This window comes from Bradysia coprophila, unplaced genomic scaffold (genome assembly GCF_014529535.1).
Source record: "Bradysia coprophila strain Holo2 unplaced genomic scaffold, BU_Bcop_v1 contig_350, whole genome shotgun sequence".
Classification (NCBI taxonomy): Eukaryota; Metazoa; Arthropoda; class Insecta; order Diptera; family Sciaridae; genus Bradysia; species Bradysia coprophila.
The window spans coordinates 4,494-23,383 of NW_023503608.1; the positions used below are offsets into that span (position 1 = coordinate 4,494).

Sequence of the window (18,890 nt, forward strand, 5' to 3'; positions counted from 1 at the left end):
GCGACAGTTTATTGCTGGCGCAAATATAATAGGCCAATTTAGCTTAGTTTGATATTTCGAACGGTACTTCATTCAATGACAACGGCGAGGGAATCATTCTAATTCAGCTGAGTCGACCGTCGTTTCCTCGCAGCTTTCAGTATTGCACCAGTAATAACGAGATAGCAGTAGATAACACAAAAGTGCGGCAAGAAAGCAAATTTTTGGGTTTTTATATTTCGACTCTACTATAAGATATGCTCTGATTATACGTCACATCTAGCCAACAATACTGTGGCAATCTAAGGGACTCAACTGTAAACGGAACGGATTTTGCTAAATTTTTTTAGCGGGAACTGATTGCTAGCAATTTACGGCCGTAAGTGGCGCTACAAATTCCAAAATGGAGTTTTCAACCGTGCCTATCTTACGCGCGTTAATTGGCTCGCATTCTCATTATGAGGAAAGGTTGACGATTTCATTTTTGCGGTTGCATATTTTATTCATTCACATAAAATTCAAATTCTGAGGCGCAATTAACGGCGTGAATTGGCTTTTTATAATAGCTGCCAAAACGCAATAAAATATTAATGAAATTGAATGAGGGTTTCTCACGCATATCGTGTTGAATCGTATGCAATGTTACAATTCGGACGGCATATAGGCCTCATAGGTAAATGATACAGTTCAAGTTGCAAGAATCATAAAAACTCATAAATTCTCTAAGCATTCACTTTAATTCTCCTGTATTTAAAGTGTTCTCTAATGATATGGCCAAATTAATGTCAAAATTTTGTTCTGGCTGGACTAATTTCCTAAATGTTTTGACAAAAAACGCACGTTCGACGCAAAACAGGACTAAACCTTGAAATTCCTCTGACTTGTATGATTGTCCATCACCTGCCACTGAGTGGTTGTACGACGAAATGACGCGAAATTTTTGTCAATTAGCGCATTTACAAATTTGTAAGGTGGCTTTTCACACTGTTTGCAATTTTTCGTTAAGACATAACCAAAAATAGTTAGGTTACGAAGAACCAATGGATTTTAAGTTCACAAACGACCACTTTACGTTGATTAAATTTTATCAATTTTTAATTGCCAATTGGGATATTTTGATAATATTTAAATTTTTCTGCGCAGCAATTTGTGTTACATACAGTTTCCTTTCTGTTCGTTTCGTTATTTTGTTATTTCAAAGGTACTAGAAGAAAATTTCGTTCCAACAACGTTTTGTGAATCAATCGAAGTGATCGTAGCAGCCTATTAATCATCGCTTAAGTGTCCCATTTAACGTTTAATCTTGAAACAAAAATGACGCACAACGTATATTTCAAGCAAAATTGGAAGCGAGAAAAAATCTATCTTTCGGCAACCTGGCTGATATTGCTGATGGCATAAACGTAAGTAATTTACACATCTTGTTAATACATGCTTGCCCAGGTTTTGGTATAAATAAGTTTTCGCTCCCACATTTTCTTGAACGATTCGAATAAGTCGCGAACTGGCAAAAATTTTGGAATTTATTCGGTCGATATGAATCTGAGTAGTGATCGTGAAGTTACCATTTCACCTTTCATTTCTTCTTCAGAACGCACCAAAATGAGCAGCAGTGCACAAAACTGGTTCCAATGAAAAAACGCGACTCGAGCCCGCAAAGCGGGAAACATATCGTTTTGTATTGATGGATGCGTTTGGTTGAGGCCATTAAAGAGTTAAATCATCTCGCAGGTCAACATCTGATATTGATTCTGAAATGAGTGCAACAGTCAGGGGTATTCTATTTACAGATAGTCGAGACACAACATCAATGTTCATGGTTTGTGCCTAGTGATCTTATAAGCATTGCTCAGTAATGCTTAAGATTTTTCGCAATTGAAGCCAATGGCTGTATTGCTTTCACATATTTCGTTAAGTTTCGCTTAAACGCTGATTTCTCATCTCGAAAAAGTAGCCGCGCTTTCAAATCAAATTGAGAGCGAAGTATGAAGTGGTGGGAACGCGAATCTTTTTTCTGAAGTGAATAATTCAGGCCCTTAATGTTTTGTTAAGAAATTTTACCTTCGACCGTTACATTTTTAGGATGCACACTGATTAAAGTGACACCAAAACGAATCCAAATACGGCCAAACAATACCGTACATACCAACATTGCATGGATATTCATTCTCAACCTGTTTGAATGTAAGCAACTTTTTATGAGAATATTGACCGTCACTTTTTACACTCAGATTCAGAATTATCGAATTCGATTTTATTTTAATTGAACCGTTCGAATCGTTAAGAACTGTTAAGCCATAGTCTCTGGAAAAAGTGTGTTTGTAACTTAGAACCATAATGTTCGAAAACTGCGGAACTTTGGATACCTATGTTGCATGAAACGTTGTATGAATCCCGGTGCAAAGTTCTTTATTAGGTTTATGACGTGTATTGTGTCGACCTGCGGTCTCCTACTAAACTTTGCACTCGATGGTCATAAACAACTAACGATTGCGCCTAACGATCATGGCTACTATCACAAAACATTCCAATAAGTTGGAACATCATTTAAACAATCAAATTTTTTATTTTATTTTTGTTGGTAATTGGCATACATCGTGAAGTTACTATTTACCTTTCATATCTTCTTTAGAACGCACAAAACTGGTCCAATGCAAAAACCAACTCGGAGCCCGCAAAAGCGGAAACATATCTTTTGTATTGAATGAATCTTTTGGGCCATTAAAAGAGTTAAAATCATCTCCAGGTCCAACATCTGTTTATTGATTCTGAAATGAGTGGCAACAGGGGATTCTTATTACATGTAAGTCGAGACACAACATCTCTAAGTTCATTTGTGTTTTTGCCATGCTGTACGCTTCACATTTTCGTTAAGTTTCGCTAAACCCTCATTTCCACTCGAAAAATGTACTCCGCTTTCAAATCAAATTGAGAGCGAAGAGAACGGTGGAAACGCGAACTTTTTTCGAGTGAAAATCAGGCCCTAATGTTAAGAGAATTTACCTTTCGACCGTACATTTTAGGATGCACCTGATAAAGTGACACAAAACGAATCCAAATACAGCCAAACAATACCGTACAAACCAACATTGCATGGATATTCATTCTCAACCTGTTTGAATGTAAGCAAATTTTTATGAGAATATTAACCGTAACTTTTACACTCAGATTCAGAATTATCGAATTCGATTTTATTTTAATTGAACCGTTTCGAATCGTTAAGAACTGTTAAGCCCTAGTCTCTGGAAAAAGTGTGTTTGTAACTTAGAACCATAATGTCCCGGTGCAAAGTTCTTTATTAGGTTTATGACGTGCATTGTGGTCAACCTGCGGTCTCCTACTACAGAACTTTGCACTCGATGTCATAAACAACTAACGATTGCGCCTAACGATCATGGCTACTATCACAAAACATTCGTTTCCATATTCAATGGAACACATTATAAAGCTCATAGACACACTCACAATCATTTCGTGTAACCTTGAAACACTGTGTGACTTTGTAAGAACTATAAATCCAATTTAAAGTGCCAATAAGTTGGAATATCATTTAAAACCATCAAATTTTTTATTTTATTTTTGTTGGTAATTTGGCATACATGAACTGATATTCTAATAATATGCGCAATTGCGCATGTGAGTTGCGAATGCATTTACCAAAGTAATTATGCTGAAAACAAACGAGACATTGAGAACGTGTTTTGGTCCTAGTTTTCATTGACAAATGCAGCAATCGTAATTTTCGATAGAGAAATTTCTAATTTTATTTGACAGTTGCGACAATTTCGTCATGAAAACAAGGACCAAAACATGTTTTGAATGCCTCGTTTGTTTTCAGCATTATGCTCAAAACAAACGAGGCATTGAAAACGTGTTTGGTCCTATTTTTCATTACGAAATTTTCGAAACTGTCAAATGAAGTTAGAACTTTTTCTATTCAAAACCGCGATTGCTGCATCTGTCAATGAAAACTAGGACCAAAACACGTTTTTCAATGCCTGGTTTGTTTTGAGCATTAAGAATTATTCTCGTTGATTTCTGGACGCTTAAAAGCAATTGAATTCAATTAATTCACATTTTGAGCATACATTCTTTTGAATTAAGGTAACTGACTTAAAGTTGACCTAATTTGACAAATCTCAACTTTGAACTTGAATTTCTCAGCGATTTTGGAACTATGTTACATGGAACCACTTTTATTTTAAAGATTTTTCTTTTGTTTACTTAATTTTATTAATTATTGCCGATTTCGTCTAACAAAATTAATGAATTAATAAAAATGCAGAGTTGACCTATATGAATCGTGAGTTGTCCTATTTCCCATTTAAACACATTGAATCGTGAGTTGTCCTATCTATACAAAAGTGATAGGACATATTACAATTTATTGAATGTTGAGTTGACCTATAATTTTTTCTTCATACAAATTTACACGGACAACTTAAGATCACTTTTCCACTAGGTCATCTTTCAGTCAGTTACCTTAAATATTAACACTTGCTTTATCAACATATCAGCACATATCGAATGATAATATTTCACCTTGTGAAGGACAGAAACAAATCCGTTACTTTTTTATGCTTAACGTTTTAGCTTCCACCGACAATGTAGAAATATATTAAAACATCTAACTACTTACAATTGAAGAAAAATTGAAAAGTTTTAGCGGAAATGTTGGTGAAATTCCGAAAATGACATCTTATTAACTTACACAAACTTAAGCTTACATCAATTAGAAGACCAACACTTTGTTAACAAAATTTCAACTGTTGGTAGCTAAATGAATAGCTGAAAATGTGATTGTCAGTGACATCGAATGTATTTTAATGAAGCTTATTAAATTGTTTTTTTTAGATGAATCAATGATTTTGAGACATATAAGCTGCTGAGTTGCACCATTAGTTTGTGTTCTAAATGTAGGTGGAAGCACGTAATTTTGAGTGAATGAGAAAATACATGAACAAATTCCATATACCACGACAGAGTAAAGTTAACCAGGTAGTAGCGCTGATTTGACTGGGCCTGAATAATCTAGTAACCCTATATTTTTTGCGAATAAAATTTTTCAATTTATGTCACTGTTCATTTGAGTTCATTTTCAAATAATGTATCAGGTCCCTTATTTGACGTTTCGAAAATGAACCGCTACTGCCTGGTTTATTTTACTCTGCCGTGTACATACAGATAGATTTCATCGCAGTTAGTGCCGACTATTTCGATGCACATAGAAAGTTTGGATCCTTTGCGCTGCCCTGTTAATCTATACAGATATAATGTATAATTATTATTAGTTGTGTCAAGACAATCCCACTGAATTCACTAGTATGGCTCTGATGCTCCGTATGTTTATTTCAAAATTGGAAATCATTTTTTTTGTAAACTAATTTTTTGTCGGGCTGCCCGAAACATTTTTGTCGAAGTCCGTCCGGCCTAAGGCCTGGCCCGAAATTTCGTTTGAAAGTCCGATCCGAATCAGCCCGACGGTTTTTCAGACCCGTCCGGTCCGAATCCGCTCTAAGCTAGACCATAACTTCTTCTTAATAGTACTGCGATGCAATTAACGTTTTTACAAATTTTAAGGTTGGAGTCGTGACAAACGAAGTAATGAATAGCGATGAAGATGTCGAGATCATTGTTGATGATGGAGTGGAACAATCAACGATTTCACATTTTGCCTGTTCACAAACTGATGTAGACGAAGACGACAGCGAAGAAAATGGTAACTTATACCTTTATTTTATACACAGAGCATCGATGTTGATATTCTCAAAATCTGAAAATATTTAACACAGACATCAAACATCACCACGGATGCGACATCCGAAAACTGTATGTTCCGACATCAGATGGGAAAGCCAAAAGATTGTGTTGCGCGTTTTGCCTGAAACGTTACCCAAAATTGGAACGACACCTACGAACGGTCCATAAAGATGAAGTTGCAGTCAAAAAATTTGTGGCGCTACCCCTTCGTAAGTCTTTTTATCTTATTGATTTGTTGACTTTAAGATTAATAACTATTAATCAATATTAACATTACGCGAGGATGTTCAATAGAATGTTTTATTGAAAAATGGCAAATGCCTTAGTTATTTATGTTGTGGACGTTAGATTTTCGCAATTTCGCGGGCCCGAACGAAAGTACCCAAAATCGATTCGGAAATTTGGCCTTAAAAATCTAATTTAAGCTCTTAGTTCTTGCATCAACAAGAGTGATACAAATGTGATGTCGTGAAAAGAACTCTCCAAAAAATTATGTTTAAACATATGCCACTTTGTCACACAAAATTTTTTTTGGTAAAATTTTCCTCGAACATTTGAGTGAAATAAAAAAAATCACCTCCGACCCTAACATTCGTTTTCACAACTTCCTTCACTTTCATTCCCACAGCTTCCTCTACAACATATTGAAAGCTAATTTTTTGATCCACCCCTACCCACAATCTAATTTTTATTCATTAAAATGAACCTTACGACTTCCTCTACAACATAAGTTTTGAAAGTCATCGAAAAAAAATTCTCTCCGCAGGTTCAAAAAGCCGATGGTACGCTATAGCCCAAATTCGGAAGAAGGGAGAATTCATATGGAACTCTGACTTTAATCTGAACAAAGGAGAAATACAAACCAGTCGACGTGGACAATTTGTTCGTTATTCGTGGCAACTTATCGCCTGTGCTAATTGCATGGGAACGTATTCTTCAAAATCACTTCGTCAGCATTGGCGTAAATGCAAGGGAAATTCTATTATGGGCGAACGAATCGTAAAGCAATTAGGACGCTCGTTGGAGGCTAGAGTTCATCCTGATGCTACTGACGAGTTAATAAACGTTTTTGCCAAATTCAGAGACACCGAACAAATTCGATCGATACAGTTTGACTGGCTGGTAATCTGTTATGGCAACGAATTATGTTTGAATTATTCGCCCTTCTACCAAGAAGGCTATATTCGATCGAAGATTAATGCGGCATCAAAATTGTTGCATTTCTCAAAAGAAATGTATCCACAGATTGGTGACCTTGCTTCGCTTTTCCACGTCAAACATTGCAACACGGTAATAAATGCAATTCTTAAAATGGGAAAATTTGATCGTCGGTCAAAATTATTCGGAAGCCCTGGTACGTCATTGACCACTGTGACACTAATCAACACCATCGGAGAATTATTAATTACTGAGAGCATGAAGTTGGACGACGAGGAAATGGAAAGAAATGCTGAGAGATTTTTGAGGGTGTTTAAGCGAGACGTCCGCACGAAAGTCAGCAAGTTGGTAGCTAAAACAATCAAAAAGAACCGACGTTCTAAAAAGCCGAATCTTCCGACAACCGCTGACATAAATAAACTCGTCACATTTCTGAACATTGAACGAAATGAATGCTTACATCAACTGACTCAAGGTTTCTCGTTCCAAACGTGGTTAAAATTGGCACAACTCACACTTGTGTCAATCATGGTCTTCAACAGACGAAGAGCGGGGGAAATGAGGAACATTGAGTTGTCTGACTACAATGAGCGAGAGATTATTGCTGATCAATGCGATGTTATTTTGGAAGCAATATCACAGGAATCCCTGATGGAAATCAAAAGTCGGATGCAAATCCGCGGCAAACTCGATCGAACTGTGCCAGTGTTGTTAAAACAAAGCTGGGAAGATTGTATAGATGCATTGATTCGTAATCGAGAAAATGCTGGTCTTACAGAAACAAACGACTTCTTGTTCGCTGTACCAACGCAATCGATGCAGGTGAAAACAATCAATGTCTGGGCTGCAATCAACTCATACGCAAAGGCATGTGGTGCCGATAACCCATCAAGTTTGAAGGTATTTGACCTGTACTTTATAGTTCATAAGTGGTACTGTACTTATCCTAAATTATTTGTCTCTTTTAAAGGGAACAAATCTCAGAAAACATTTGGCGAGCCTTTGTGCAACGAAAGACCTAAAAGACAGAGATATTACAAATTTGGCTGAGTTCCTTGGACATCATGACATGGTTCATCTGAACATATACCGGACCAATCCATTAGTTTCACAAGTGACACAAATCGCACCACTCTTGAACAACGCAATTGGAAATGACACTTGTCTGCCAGGCTCGAAGCGGAACGGTACATCCCTGAAAATTTCAAGATTGAAACAAAAGATACAAGCTCCTCGTAAAACCAGAAAGACTGCGAACAATCCAAACCGACTGAAGAAGCAGGCAGTTCTGAAAAAAAGTGGTGTTTCGAAAAAATCTGCAGCTCCGCCAAAACTGAGCTCCCACGAAGACTGCAGCTCCGCAAAGAACTCTAGCTCAGACGAAGACTCCAGCTCAGACGAAGACTCCAGCTCAGACGAAGACTCCAGCTCCGACGAGAACTGCAGCACCGACGAAGACTGCAGCTCCGACGTATGTGCAACTCCAACGAAAGCTGCTGCTCCAAACAAAACTGCAGCTCCAACGAAATCTGCAGCTTTGAAGAAAACTGCAGCTCCAATGAACACTGTTGCTACAACGAAAACTGCAGCTCCAATGAAAACTGTAGTTTCAACGAATGCTGCAGTTATGTCGAAAACTGCCGCTCTAAGGAAAACTGCAAGCAAACGACAGGAAACTGCAACTCTAAACGTCGCCAAAAAAGCAAAGCTTCAGAAAAACTGAATTACTCGGTGGCTGGAATTTTAAGCGACTCGTTGTAATATTTTTAATTCATCACAATGAACACGTCCAGTCAGTCAGTCGCTATGTTTTATGAATTCATGTCAGTATTTCTTTTCGATTTATTAGCCACTCTAATTGATGGTTAATATCGCGCTTAAGATTGTTTTACAATTAATTTTTGTTTGATTTTTAAACCAATCTCGCGGTTAATGATTTTATGTTTAACGCACGTTCGTGCCTTATTTTAATGTATGGTTGCTTTTAATGGATATTAAAAAACTGTGTGCTGAAAACTGGTCATTTAATTTCTTTATAGATTAAATAGATGGGGAACTATGTGCCAAAGAGAAGAGTCTAAACCACAGCCACTATCATCAACATATTTTCTGATCAACACAAGTTTCTCATGTACATGGAATTTCCAAGTAGAGGAAAAAAAGACAAATTACTTTTTTGATGACATAGTTTCCTTGATTCCTATGGAAAAGTGATCGCGGCTCAAACGTTATTTAGATTTTCCTGAAACTTTGCAGCACGAACTAGGGCTTACGGAAGGTTGTATACAATCGCCACGTACCGAGCCGAAGACGTGGTATATAATCCAAATCGTCAAAATAAACATCTTGGACAGAGGTACCAAGGCTGTATACTTTGGGGAGGTCACGCAGATCGCCATTTTATTAGATACGCGGGAACACACCTTTTCCATACAAACAAATTCACCAAAATTGAATTTGTATGGTGTGGTGAATTTTTTGTATGAAACGTGGTGTGTAACCCGCGTATCTGCATCTGCGTGACCTCCCCAAAGTATACAGCCTTGAGAGGTACATATGTTATTTTATCTCGCTTTAGGCTCATGCAATAACTCCCCAAGTGTCTAAATAAACATGTGGACAGAGGTGAATAATCTACTATTAGTCCGTGGTAGGAATAGTATTTTTCATATTGCGACGCACTTTTCTCACTTTTCGGGTCCTAGGTACGAAATGTACTATTATTGTCTATCGATCCGGACTAATTTTGTTACTGGAAAATTTCTCAGACTCGAAATGCGTTCATTACATGTTGGGAACATTTTCATAAAATACCAAGTGAATATTCATTGCATGCATATACCAAATGAAATATTGAATTACATGAAATATTGTCTCAACTGAAATCAAAATATTTATTGGTGCCGTTTCTTTTAGTGTCAGTGGCAGTTATATCTGTCAGTATAGACTTAGGGCCAAGTAGTCATACTGAAGTTACAGCGGCCAGGCAGTTATACTGAAATCCCAGGCAGTTATACTGAAACGTCAGGTAGTTATAGTGAACCGCCAGGCAGTTGTACTGAACCGCCAGGTAGTTGTACTGAAACGCCAGTTAGTTATAGTAAACCGCCGGTTAGTTACAGTTAAAACTATAACTGCCTGGCGGTTCACTATAACTGCCTGGCGGTTCAGTCGAACTGCCTGGCGGTTCACTATAACTGCCTGGCTGTTATAATTATAATTATAATTGAACCGCCAGGCAGTTATAGTGAACCGCCAGGCAGTTATAGTGAACCGCCAGGCAGTTATAGTGAACCGCCAGGCAGTTATAGTGAACCGCCAGGCAGTTATAGTGAACCGCCAGGCAGTTGTAATGAACCGCCAGGCAGTTATAGTGAACCGCCAGGCAGTTATAGTGAACCGCCAGGCAGTTATAGTGAACCGCCAGGCAGTTATAGTGAACCGCCAGGCAGTTATAATGAACCGCCAGGCAGTTATAGTGAACCGCCAGGCAGTTATAGTGAACCGCCAGGCAGTTATAGTGAACCGCCAGGCAGTTATAGTGAACCGCCAGGCAGTTATAGTGAACCGCCAGGCAGTTATAGTGAACCGCCAGGCAGTTATAGTGAACCGCCAGGCAGTTATAGTGAACCGCCAGGCAGTTATAGTGAACCGCCAGGCAGTTATAGTGAACCGCCAGGCAGTTATAGTGAACCGCCAGGCAGTTGTAATGAACCGCCAGGCAGTTATACTGAACAGCCAGACAGTTATACTGAACAGCCAGCAGTTATTTTCAACCGCCGGCCAGTTCTTCCGAACCGTCAGGCAGTTGTAATGAACCGCCAGGTAGTTGTAATGAACCGCCAGGCAGTTATACTGAACAGCCAGCAGTTATTTTCAACCGCCAGCCAGTTCTTCCAAACCGTCAGGCAGTTGTAATGAACTGCCAGGTAGTTGTAATGAACCGCCAGGCAGTTGTAATGAACCGCCAGGCAGTTGTAATGAACCGCCAGGCAGTTATACTGAACAGCCAGGCAGTTGTAATGAACCGCCAGGCAGTTATAAAGAACAGCCAGACAGTTATACTGAACAGCCAGCAGTTATTTTCAACCGCCAGCCAGTTCTTCCGAACCGTCAGGCAGTTGTAATGAACTGCCAGGTAGTTGTAATGAACTGCCAGGCAGTTATAATGAACCGCCAGGCAGTTATAATGAACCGCCAGGCAGTTGTAATGAACCGCCAGGCAGTTGTAATGAACCGCCAGGCAGTTGTAATGAACCGCCAGGCAGTTGTAATGAACCGCCAGGCAGTTGTAATGAACCGCCAGGCAGTTGTAATGAACCGCCAGGCAGTTGTAATGAACCGCCAGGCAGTTGTAATGAACCGCCAGGCAGTTGTAATGAACCGCCAGGCAGTTGTAATGAACCGCCAGGCAGTTGTAATGAACCGCCAGGCAGTTGTAATGAACCGCCAGGCAGTTGTAATGAACCGCCAGGCAGTTATACTGAACAGCCAGACAGTTATACTGAACAGCCAGACAGTTATTTTCAACCGCCAGCCAGTTCTTCCGAACCGCCAGGCAGTTGTAATGAACCGCCAGGCAGTTGTAATGAACCGCCAGGCAGTTGTAATGAACCGCCAGGCCAGGCAGTTGTAATGAACCGCCAGGCAGTTGTAATGAACCGCCAGGCAGTTGTAATGAACCGCCAGGCAGTTGTAATGAACCGCCAGGCAGTTGTAATGAACCGCCAGGCAGTTGTAATGAACCGCCAGGCAGTTGTAATGAACCGCCAGGCAGTTATACTGAACAGCCAGACAGTTATACTGAACAGCCAGACAGTTATTTTCAACCGCCAGCCAGTTCTTCCGAACCGCCAGGCAGTTGTAATGAACCGCCAGGCAGTTGTAATGAACCGCCAGGCAGTTGTAATGAACCGCCAGGCAGTTGTGATGAACCGCCAGGCAGTTGTGATGAACCGCCAGGCAGTTGTAATGAACCGCCAGGCAGTTGTAATGAACCGCCAGGCAGTTGTAATGAACCGCCAGGCAGTTATACTGAACAGTCAGACAGTTATACTGAACAGTCAGACAGTTATACTGAACAGTCAGACAGTTATACTGAACAGCCAGCAGTTATTTTCAACCGCCAGCCAGTTCTTCCGAACCGCCTGGCAGTTGTAATGAACCGCCAGGCAGTTGTAATGAACCGCCAGGCAGTTGTAATGAACCGCCAGGCAGTTGTAATGAACCGCCAGGCAGTTGTAATGAACCGCCAGGCAGTTGTAATGAACCGCCAGGCAGTTGTAATGAACCGCCAGGCAGTTGTAATGAACCGCCAGGCAGTTGTAATGAACCGCCAGGCAGTTGTAATGAACCGCCAGGCAGTTATACTGAACAGTCAGACAGTTATACTGAACAGCCAGCAGTTATTTTCAACCGCCAGCCAGTTCTTCCGAACCGTCAGGCAGTTGTAATGAACCGCCAGGCAGTTATAATGAACCGCCAGGCAGTTATAATGAACCGCCAGGCAGTTATAATGAACCGCCAGGCAGTTATAATGAACCACCAGGCAGTTGTAATGAACCGCCAGGCAGTTGTAATGAACCGCCAGGCAGTTGTAATTAACCGCCAGGCAGTTGTAATGAACCGCCAGGCAGTTGTAATGAACCGCCAGGCAGTTGTAATGAACCGCCAGGCAGTTGTAATGAACCGCCAGGCAGTTGTAATGAACCGCCAGGCAGTTGTAATGAACCGCCAGGCAGTTGTAATGAACCGCCAGGCAGTTGTAATGAACCGCCAGGCAGTTGTAATGAACCGCCAGGCAGTTGTAATGAACCGCCAGGCAGTTGTAATGAACCGCCAGGCAGTTGTAATGAACCGCCAGGCAGTTGTAATGAACCGCCAGGCAGTTGTAATTAACCGCCAGGCAGTTGAAATGAACCGCCAGGCAGTCATAAAAGGTTCACAACATTTTTTTATGCTTTAATTTGAGGACCTTTTCTTTGTGTACTTTATATTCGAGGACGGTCTTCATATGAAACCTGGTGATTACCTGGCAGTGTTCGATATGACTGTGCAGTTCGATATGACTGCCTGACAGTCCGACCTTTGTAATAAAATAAAAATGAATTTGATTGTTTCGTTTTGTGTGATGGTTGGAGTCTTGCTGGGTTCTACTGCTGCTGTATCGATAACTGACGCCTATAAGGAAAATTTGGATCGTTTCATCAAATGGGATCAGATCAAAGAAAATTACAAGCAAATGAGAAAAGGGGCTTACACATTCGAGCTGGCAGAGAAGGTCCGTGATATCGAAAGAGACGTGGAAATTACTGCATATCATTATTACAATGCAACTGAATCGATTTTTAAATGGTGCTCTACGTGTGTACAAATTGCTATCACAACGGAATATTTGTTTGATAGGTTCCCGGACATAGTTGAACATCATAAACAATCAATGAGAAAAGAGATCGAAAACGGTATAAGTAAAATGGATGCCTCAATAGTGCAATTGACGCAAGGTCTCGAACAATTTTACCCTGTCTTGCGCAAGGTCCTTGATGTGAAACGCGGAATCCATCGTGACTACTACTATGTACTTCCAACAGCATTGCTTCAAATGGCTAATGCCAGGATTGATCTTCAAGAAGAAAGATACTCTATCGGAGGAATGATTGTCAAGGCGGAACAATTGATCAAACTCACCCGTATGATTACTGCTAAAGATCTTTTCTTAGCTGGTGTCGGTAACATGATTGATCAATGCAAAGATTTTCGTGAAAGACATAGTTCTTAATTTAGCCAGTGGTAAGTGCATTCTGAACAATCTGTCTGTTTGGACTGATCGATCTCGAAATTTGACACTGAGAAGGGTCTACAAAAAATTTAATTTTTTTGTAAATTATTTACGACAAATGAAAAAGGTCAAATTTGCAATTACTGTTTTCCCGTACATTTTTCACTTTATAACTTTAATAAAACATAGCAAAAACGAAAAAATTAAAAATTTATTTTAAAAAAAATTCGAGTGCTCCTTGTGCTACTTGCAACATCAATTATCCAAGCAATGTAGCTCTTTCGGCCTACTTAATTGTTACGTAAATATTATTGTTGGTAAATCTATGAATAGGTCCCCCAATTTTTTTTATGTTCATGTTCATGCTAGAAGCAGTGCTGCGACACAACGCTGAGAATCGTGTATTTTGGACACGAAATAGCAAATTCGAGAAAGGTTATTTACGAACGATAAAGAAATAACCGTCGATCATTTTCCGTCGTCGAAGGCATGCTGTGCTATGGGGGTCACTGACTTCTTTTTTCGAAAGATTATTTGGGACTATTATTATGTGACACACAATTAACAAACCAGTATGCGAAACCGTCTAAAATGGTCTTAATCACTACCTCAAAGTTCAGTTCAAAATAGATTTTTAGACCAGAAGGAAATATCGGTGTTAATGCTTCTCTGTTTACCTGTGAGCCATTCCTGATTTGCATCCCAGCGTTGGTGGCTTTTCTCAATAAATAGCATTAGAAGCAGATTCGGTTAAAAATTACCTAAAAGTGGTTTGTCGAAGTTGTAAAGAAACTCTAAGCAAAATCCATATTGTTTAACTTCGAATGGTTATTAAGTCTCGTATGAATAGCCGATTTTTCCGGATTGGTCTAGCAAGTCTTACCCGATCTTCATGTTATTTTAAGATGTCATTAATAGTGTAGAAAATGGAAGTCGTAGATTTAATTTGACGAGGAGCCTGTGTAGGGTTGATCACGTTGGCAGACAGTGACACAAGTAAAAGTTGGAAAACTTCGCATTTTGGGGTCTGTAGTTCCTCGCCCGAGCCGTCTTCAGGTAGCTAGTCCGTACCAGACCAAACAAATTCTTAACTCGGTCTTCAGTCCTTAATTACATAGAGAGGTCGATGGAAAGAGTAATTTACCGATTGATTTAAAAGAATTGTTGTTTTACACTTGGAAGTGTAGGTATTGCGTACTAGGTGAGGTACTGTAGTGGGATACTGTAATCATTAAATTTATTTTTGTAAACATCTACGTCACTGCAGGCCACTGAGCAAGTCATTTATTTATATAAGATAAAACTTATCGCTCATGTTCGCTTATCATATCAATACGAACACCAAGAGGTCAATTAAAACCGTGAAAAATTACCCAAAATGATTACACAAGCATTCATACTTGTGTGTCTTTACAAACCCCAGTTTCAATTGCAATCCCCTGTTTTCTTGTAAAATATTGCATATTAATCCTCCCTTTACTTATACCGCTTACTGGCTTCATGAACATTGATCCGTTAAAAATAAAAATCTCAACCATAAATAGACTCATTGTTCTTTTCAATCTTATCTCATAGTTACACTTTCAAGTGTTCTCTGTGTAGATAATGAATTAACACCTCGAATTTCAATTTTACAAACCACATACCGCAGGAAAACTTCAATCGAAGAACAAGCTTTTTAAAGAAACATTTTCGAAATGCACCGAGTGCTTTTCACAATCCTCCTGTGCACTGGTGCTTGTTTCGGCCAGCGCACATACTTGCGAGCAGATGGTAATTCGGCAAATACGTACAATCTTATTAATGGCGTTCTTGGTGGTACAGCCGTTGAGGTACCAGATTGTGTACATCCTCAAATGCACATTACGCAGAGAATAGATACGGATTTGAGCATTCCGGTGTTCAATTTTCACTCACACGTCGATATTGACAACGATCGGTGCATCAATTTTGATCGCATGAGAACGGAAATAAAAACTTACGGTCCAAGTCCAGCTCATATGAAATGTTTCAATGGCGAACGAGTTTCTTATTCGTGGGATCTGAGATTAAATTCACAGTTTCAGCCATCGACTGCCTTCACCCATATTTTCCAAAGCAAAGCTGTAGGAGGAGAGGATTCCATGCCTTTCATAACCTTAACGCCTCGCTTAAGAGGAAGTGCTACTGTAAGTATAAAACTAGATCGTCTCATCATTTCGATTAGTATCGACGATTTCTTGTCGTTTACAGTTCCTGCAAGTATTGCACGCAGGTACCAATTCCGTACAAACACCCATATGGGAAGGACCATTGTCTGATTTTGCAGGCCGATGGGTTCATATCACCGTAGAGTATACCTGTGCCACCCAAGGACGATTCCACATTCGTATAAAGCGACTCGATAATGGTCAGCAACTAATGTCTTACACTAATAGTCATATAGAAATGTGGCGCACAGGTAACGAATTCCTTCGACCAAAGTGGGGCATCTACCGCAGTTTGAACAACAGAGTCAATTTGCGCGATGAGTTTGTTTATTTGAATAATATTTGCTTGGCTAAAAATGAACCAATGTGCAGTTAGATTTCAGAGACACCGATCTGGTTGTCGAATCAATAAAAAAGTAATCCTTGTGTAAGGAATGATAATAAACGGATTTATTTAAAAAAAAAAAGGAAAATTCAACAGTCGTCGTTCAACGTCACTTGTTAGCTTGGTCACCGTACCACTTCGCTCCACAGGTGTTGCTGCAAAAAATATGGATGGTCGATTTAGTTACAGACTTGCAGCAGTCGCAATATTTTTGATTCTTAGCAGCCGTCAGCTGTTCTTCGTATTGCCGCTTTTGTGCCGACAACTTTTCTTCAAGCACTTTAATTTCGGATCGATACACGGCCTCTTTCAACCCGAAATTCGTTTTCAGCGTTTCAAACTCCTTTTCATTCTTATCGAGTAAATCGGTGATACTCTTGCGAATGGTCGAGGCCCATGTTGATGCTGAGGTTATTGCTGGAGCTACAGTCACGTTAGCCGACAATCTTTCACCAGTTTGCGCATATTTGAACGACGGCCCGAGATTTTTGATGTACTGCTGAACCTCCTGTGTAGTCAAATCCGAAAATGTTAGTGAAACAATTGAAAATGTAAAACAATTGAAAATGTTGAAGAGCTAACCTGCATAATATTGACTTCCGTATCGTAATTATGATTTGGACTTTTTTCGCTAAAACGCAAACAAAATTTTGTTGGCGTCTGCGATATCTTATGCTCGCCGAAGAACTGTACTGTAGCTTTATCGTTGTCGGTTTTCATTAATTTCGCAGGGGCATACGGATAGCCGACTACTTTTGCCCACACCAGTTTGTGTTGTTTTTCGCAAACAGATGGGAACCAGTTCTTCACGTCCGCATTAGCTAATTCGTAGCATGAATCGCAAGCTTCGATGAAAACGATTTCATTTTTGCAGTACTCGACCATTTGTTTTGCGATTCTCTGCAGTCGCTTTGACGAATCTGTAGAAAGTGAGAAATGTATTTTGCTGAAAGAGTTGTATTGACTTTGTCACCTTTTGTCATCGATTGTATGGATAGAATATCATCCATGAATTCCTTCGTGGTTTTATATGCCAGTTCGCCAAGTCGTGTTTTGAGTATTTGAAATGTAACGACGTTGCAGGCCTTCAGTTTTCGTTGATGATTATTAATTTCTGAATACTGCAAGAAAATTTAATTACATGCGTTAAAAACCGTACTTTTCATGTTTCAGACACTACTTTCAACGCCCTCAGCATAGAAAATCCATTATATAACTTGGGATAAAAATGAAAAGTCTCGTTTTCGTGTGTTTACTGACCTCGGCTACGCCTCTGTTCAACAAAATTCATACGAAATTCTACTTTTTTCTACTATTTTTATCCCCAGTTACGTAAAGTACCATTCTTTCTTAAACTTTTCTCGATCTTATTGAAACACTAACCTCGTCGTCATCAGTCAGTCGCTTAAATAAAAGATTCAGCGTTCGGTGCAGACGTTTTTGCTGGTCATCGCCACTATTAATATAAAAATTTCGGTTAAATTTCTTGTCGCTGTTTTGAAACAATTTTACTAATTAGTGAACGAAGGTCAGACAGATTTTAACATGTAGTGCCTTTAGATTATGAGCAAACTTGTTGATGTTCGAGATACGAAACAAATTTGAAGGACTTCCTATGGCAGCTTATTAAAGTGACCTAATACAAATTATTGATTCCCGCAACACGGTGAGCTAGAAATTTTTTTATTCGACCTCTCGTGGACATGAAATATTTTTGTAGATGGGAAAATTTTTTAATCAGATCGATTTTTAATTTTTTTTTTGGGATCTGCGGGAAGTTTCCAAGACTGTTTAGACTCTCCTGGTCGAAATATCGAAATATTTTCTTGTTATGTTATTCTTACTCGTGGTGCTGCCCTCTACAAAAACCACTAAAAACATTTCATGTTCACGAGAGGTCGAATAAATAAAATTTCAAGCTCACCGTGGCAAGCTTCTAATTTGACCAAATTTAACGATAAGGATTACAAATTCACCTTGCTGGTGAGGACCAGTAAACTATTCTTATTGTTTCACGCAATTGTCTCCTTATTAACTTCCACTGAAAATATTAACATTAGCTATTCAAAGTTATCGAACGGAGCTTCAAACTTCAAAAACAAACGTAAACAAAAACAACAATGTAGCGGCTGCGACTCATTAAAAGAGTGATCTTGCAGTTAGAATTTTACACTTTTCTGTTAAAATAGTTTAACTATTCCTGTCTATAGCCCAAGTTCTTAAAAATATGATCTTACCAGTCTTCAAGAGTAAATGGTGGCATCTTTAAGACGGTATAGCATCAACAGTCGATCAGATCACGAAGCAAAATGAACCAATCAAACTAATTCATTGATTGGGAAGGACATGTTCATTTTTTGTGTGGGAGCTGCCGCTTTAAGTAGTTGAATGTGGACTATTTTCAAATATTTTACTGCATTAGGTATGAAAACATCTATCTTGCATTATGGATGACAATTATTCAGGCAGAAAACACGAAATAAATTTTTCCTGCCAAACAAATCTATCCTTTTTTATCAGTGCAGTTTCGTCCGGAATAATGAAATTTAGATTCAAAAATGAAAATACAGCCTTTCGTTGAAAAAAATTATATTCAAAACATACACCAAATCGTTTTCCGTTTATGATAGGTTTGATTAAT

General features: G+C 39.2%; 3 protein-coding genes across 3 annotated transcripts; 2 read left to right on the forward strand and 1 right to left on the reverse strand.

Moving 5' to 3' along the window:
• Positions 1-5,417: 5,417 nt before the first annotated feature.
• LOC119080652 lies at positions 5,418-8,907 on the forward strand. Its single transcript, XM_037189065.1, has 4 exons — positions 5,418-5,698; positions 5,772-5,948; positions 6,506-7,797; positions 7,868-8,907. The coding sequence occupies exons 1-4, from the start codon at positions 5,584-5,586 to the stop codon at positions 8,618-8,620; spliced, it is 2,337 nt and encodes a 778-aa protein (XP_037044960.1). The 5' UTR covers positions 5,418-5,583; the 3' UTR covers positions 8,621-8,907.
• Positions 8,908-15,296: 6,389 nt separating this feature from the next.
• LOC119079876 lies at positions 15,297-16,280 on the forward strand. The gene is made up of 2 exons (XM_037187958.1): positions 15,297-15,843; positions 15,908-16,280. The coding sequence occupies exons 1-2, from the start codon at positions 15,373-15,375 to the stop codon at positions 16,238-16,240; spliced, it is 804 nt and encodes a 267-aa protein (XP_037043853.1). The 5' UTR covers positions 15,297-15,372; the 3' UTR covers positions 16,241-16,280.
• Positions 15,912-18,573, reverse strand: LOC119079875. Its single transcript, XM_037187957.1, has 6 exons — positions 18,487-18,573; positions 17,633-17,705; positions 17,223-17,370; positions 16,832-17,169; positions 16,326-16,757; positions 15,912-16,280 (listed from the first exon to the last, which is right to left on the reverse strand). Exons 1-5 carry the CDS (start codon positions 18,510-18,512, stop codon positions 16,359-16,361), a joined length of 984 nt encoding a protein of 327 aa, XP_037043852.1. The 5' UTR covers positions 18,513-18,573; the 3' UTR covers positions 15,912-16,280; positions 16,326-16,358.
• Positions 18,574-18,890: the final 317 nt, after the last annotated feature.

What these genes read in the sequence shown, in the direction of transcription:
- LOC119079876 (XM_037187958.1), top strand. Translation starts at nt 15,373, where the DNA reads ATGCACCGAGTGCTTTTCACAATCCTCCTGTGCACTGGTGCTTGTTTC. An exon ending in GCTTAAGAGGAAGTGCTACT is followed by an intron (nt 15,844 to 15,907) that starts GTAAGTATAAAA and finishes TGTCGTTTACAG; the next exon opens with TTCCTGCAAGTATTGCACGC.
- LOC119080652 (XM_037189065.1), top strand. Translation starts at nt 5,584, where the DNA reads ATGAATAGCGATGAAGATGTCGAGATCATTGTTGATGATGGAGTGGAA. An exon ending in AGACGACAGCGAAGAAAATG is followed by an intron (nt 5,699 to 5,771) that starts GTAACTTATACC and finishes TATTTAACACAG; the next exon opens with ACATCAAACATCACCACGGA. An exon ending in ATAACCCATCAAGTTTGAAG is followed by an intron (nt 7,798 to 7,867) that starts GTATTTGACCTG and finishes TCTCTTTTAAAG; the next exon opens with GGAACAAATCTCAGAAAACA.
- LOC119079875 (XM_037187957.1), bottom strand. Translation starts at nt 18,512, where the DNA reads ATGCCACCATTTACTCTTGAAGACTG. An exon ending in CCATTTACTCTTGAAGACTG is followed by an intron (nt 17,706 to 18,486) that starts GTAAGATCATAT and finishes TTATATTAATAG; the next exon opens with TGGCGATGACCAGCAAAAAC. An exon ending in CGGAAGTCAATATTATGCAG is followed by an intron (nt 16,758 to 16,831) that starts GTTAGCTCTTCA and finishes TTGACTACACAG; the next exon opens with GAGGTTCAGCAGTACATCAA.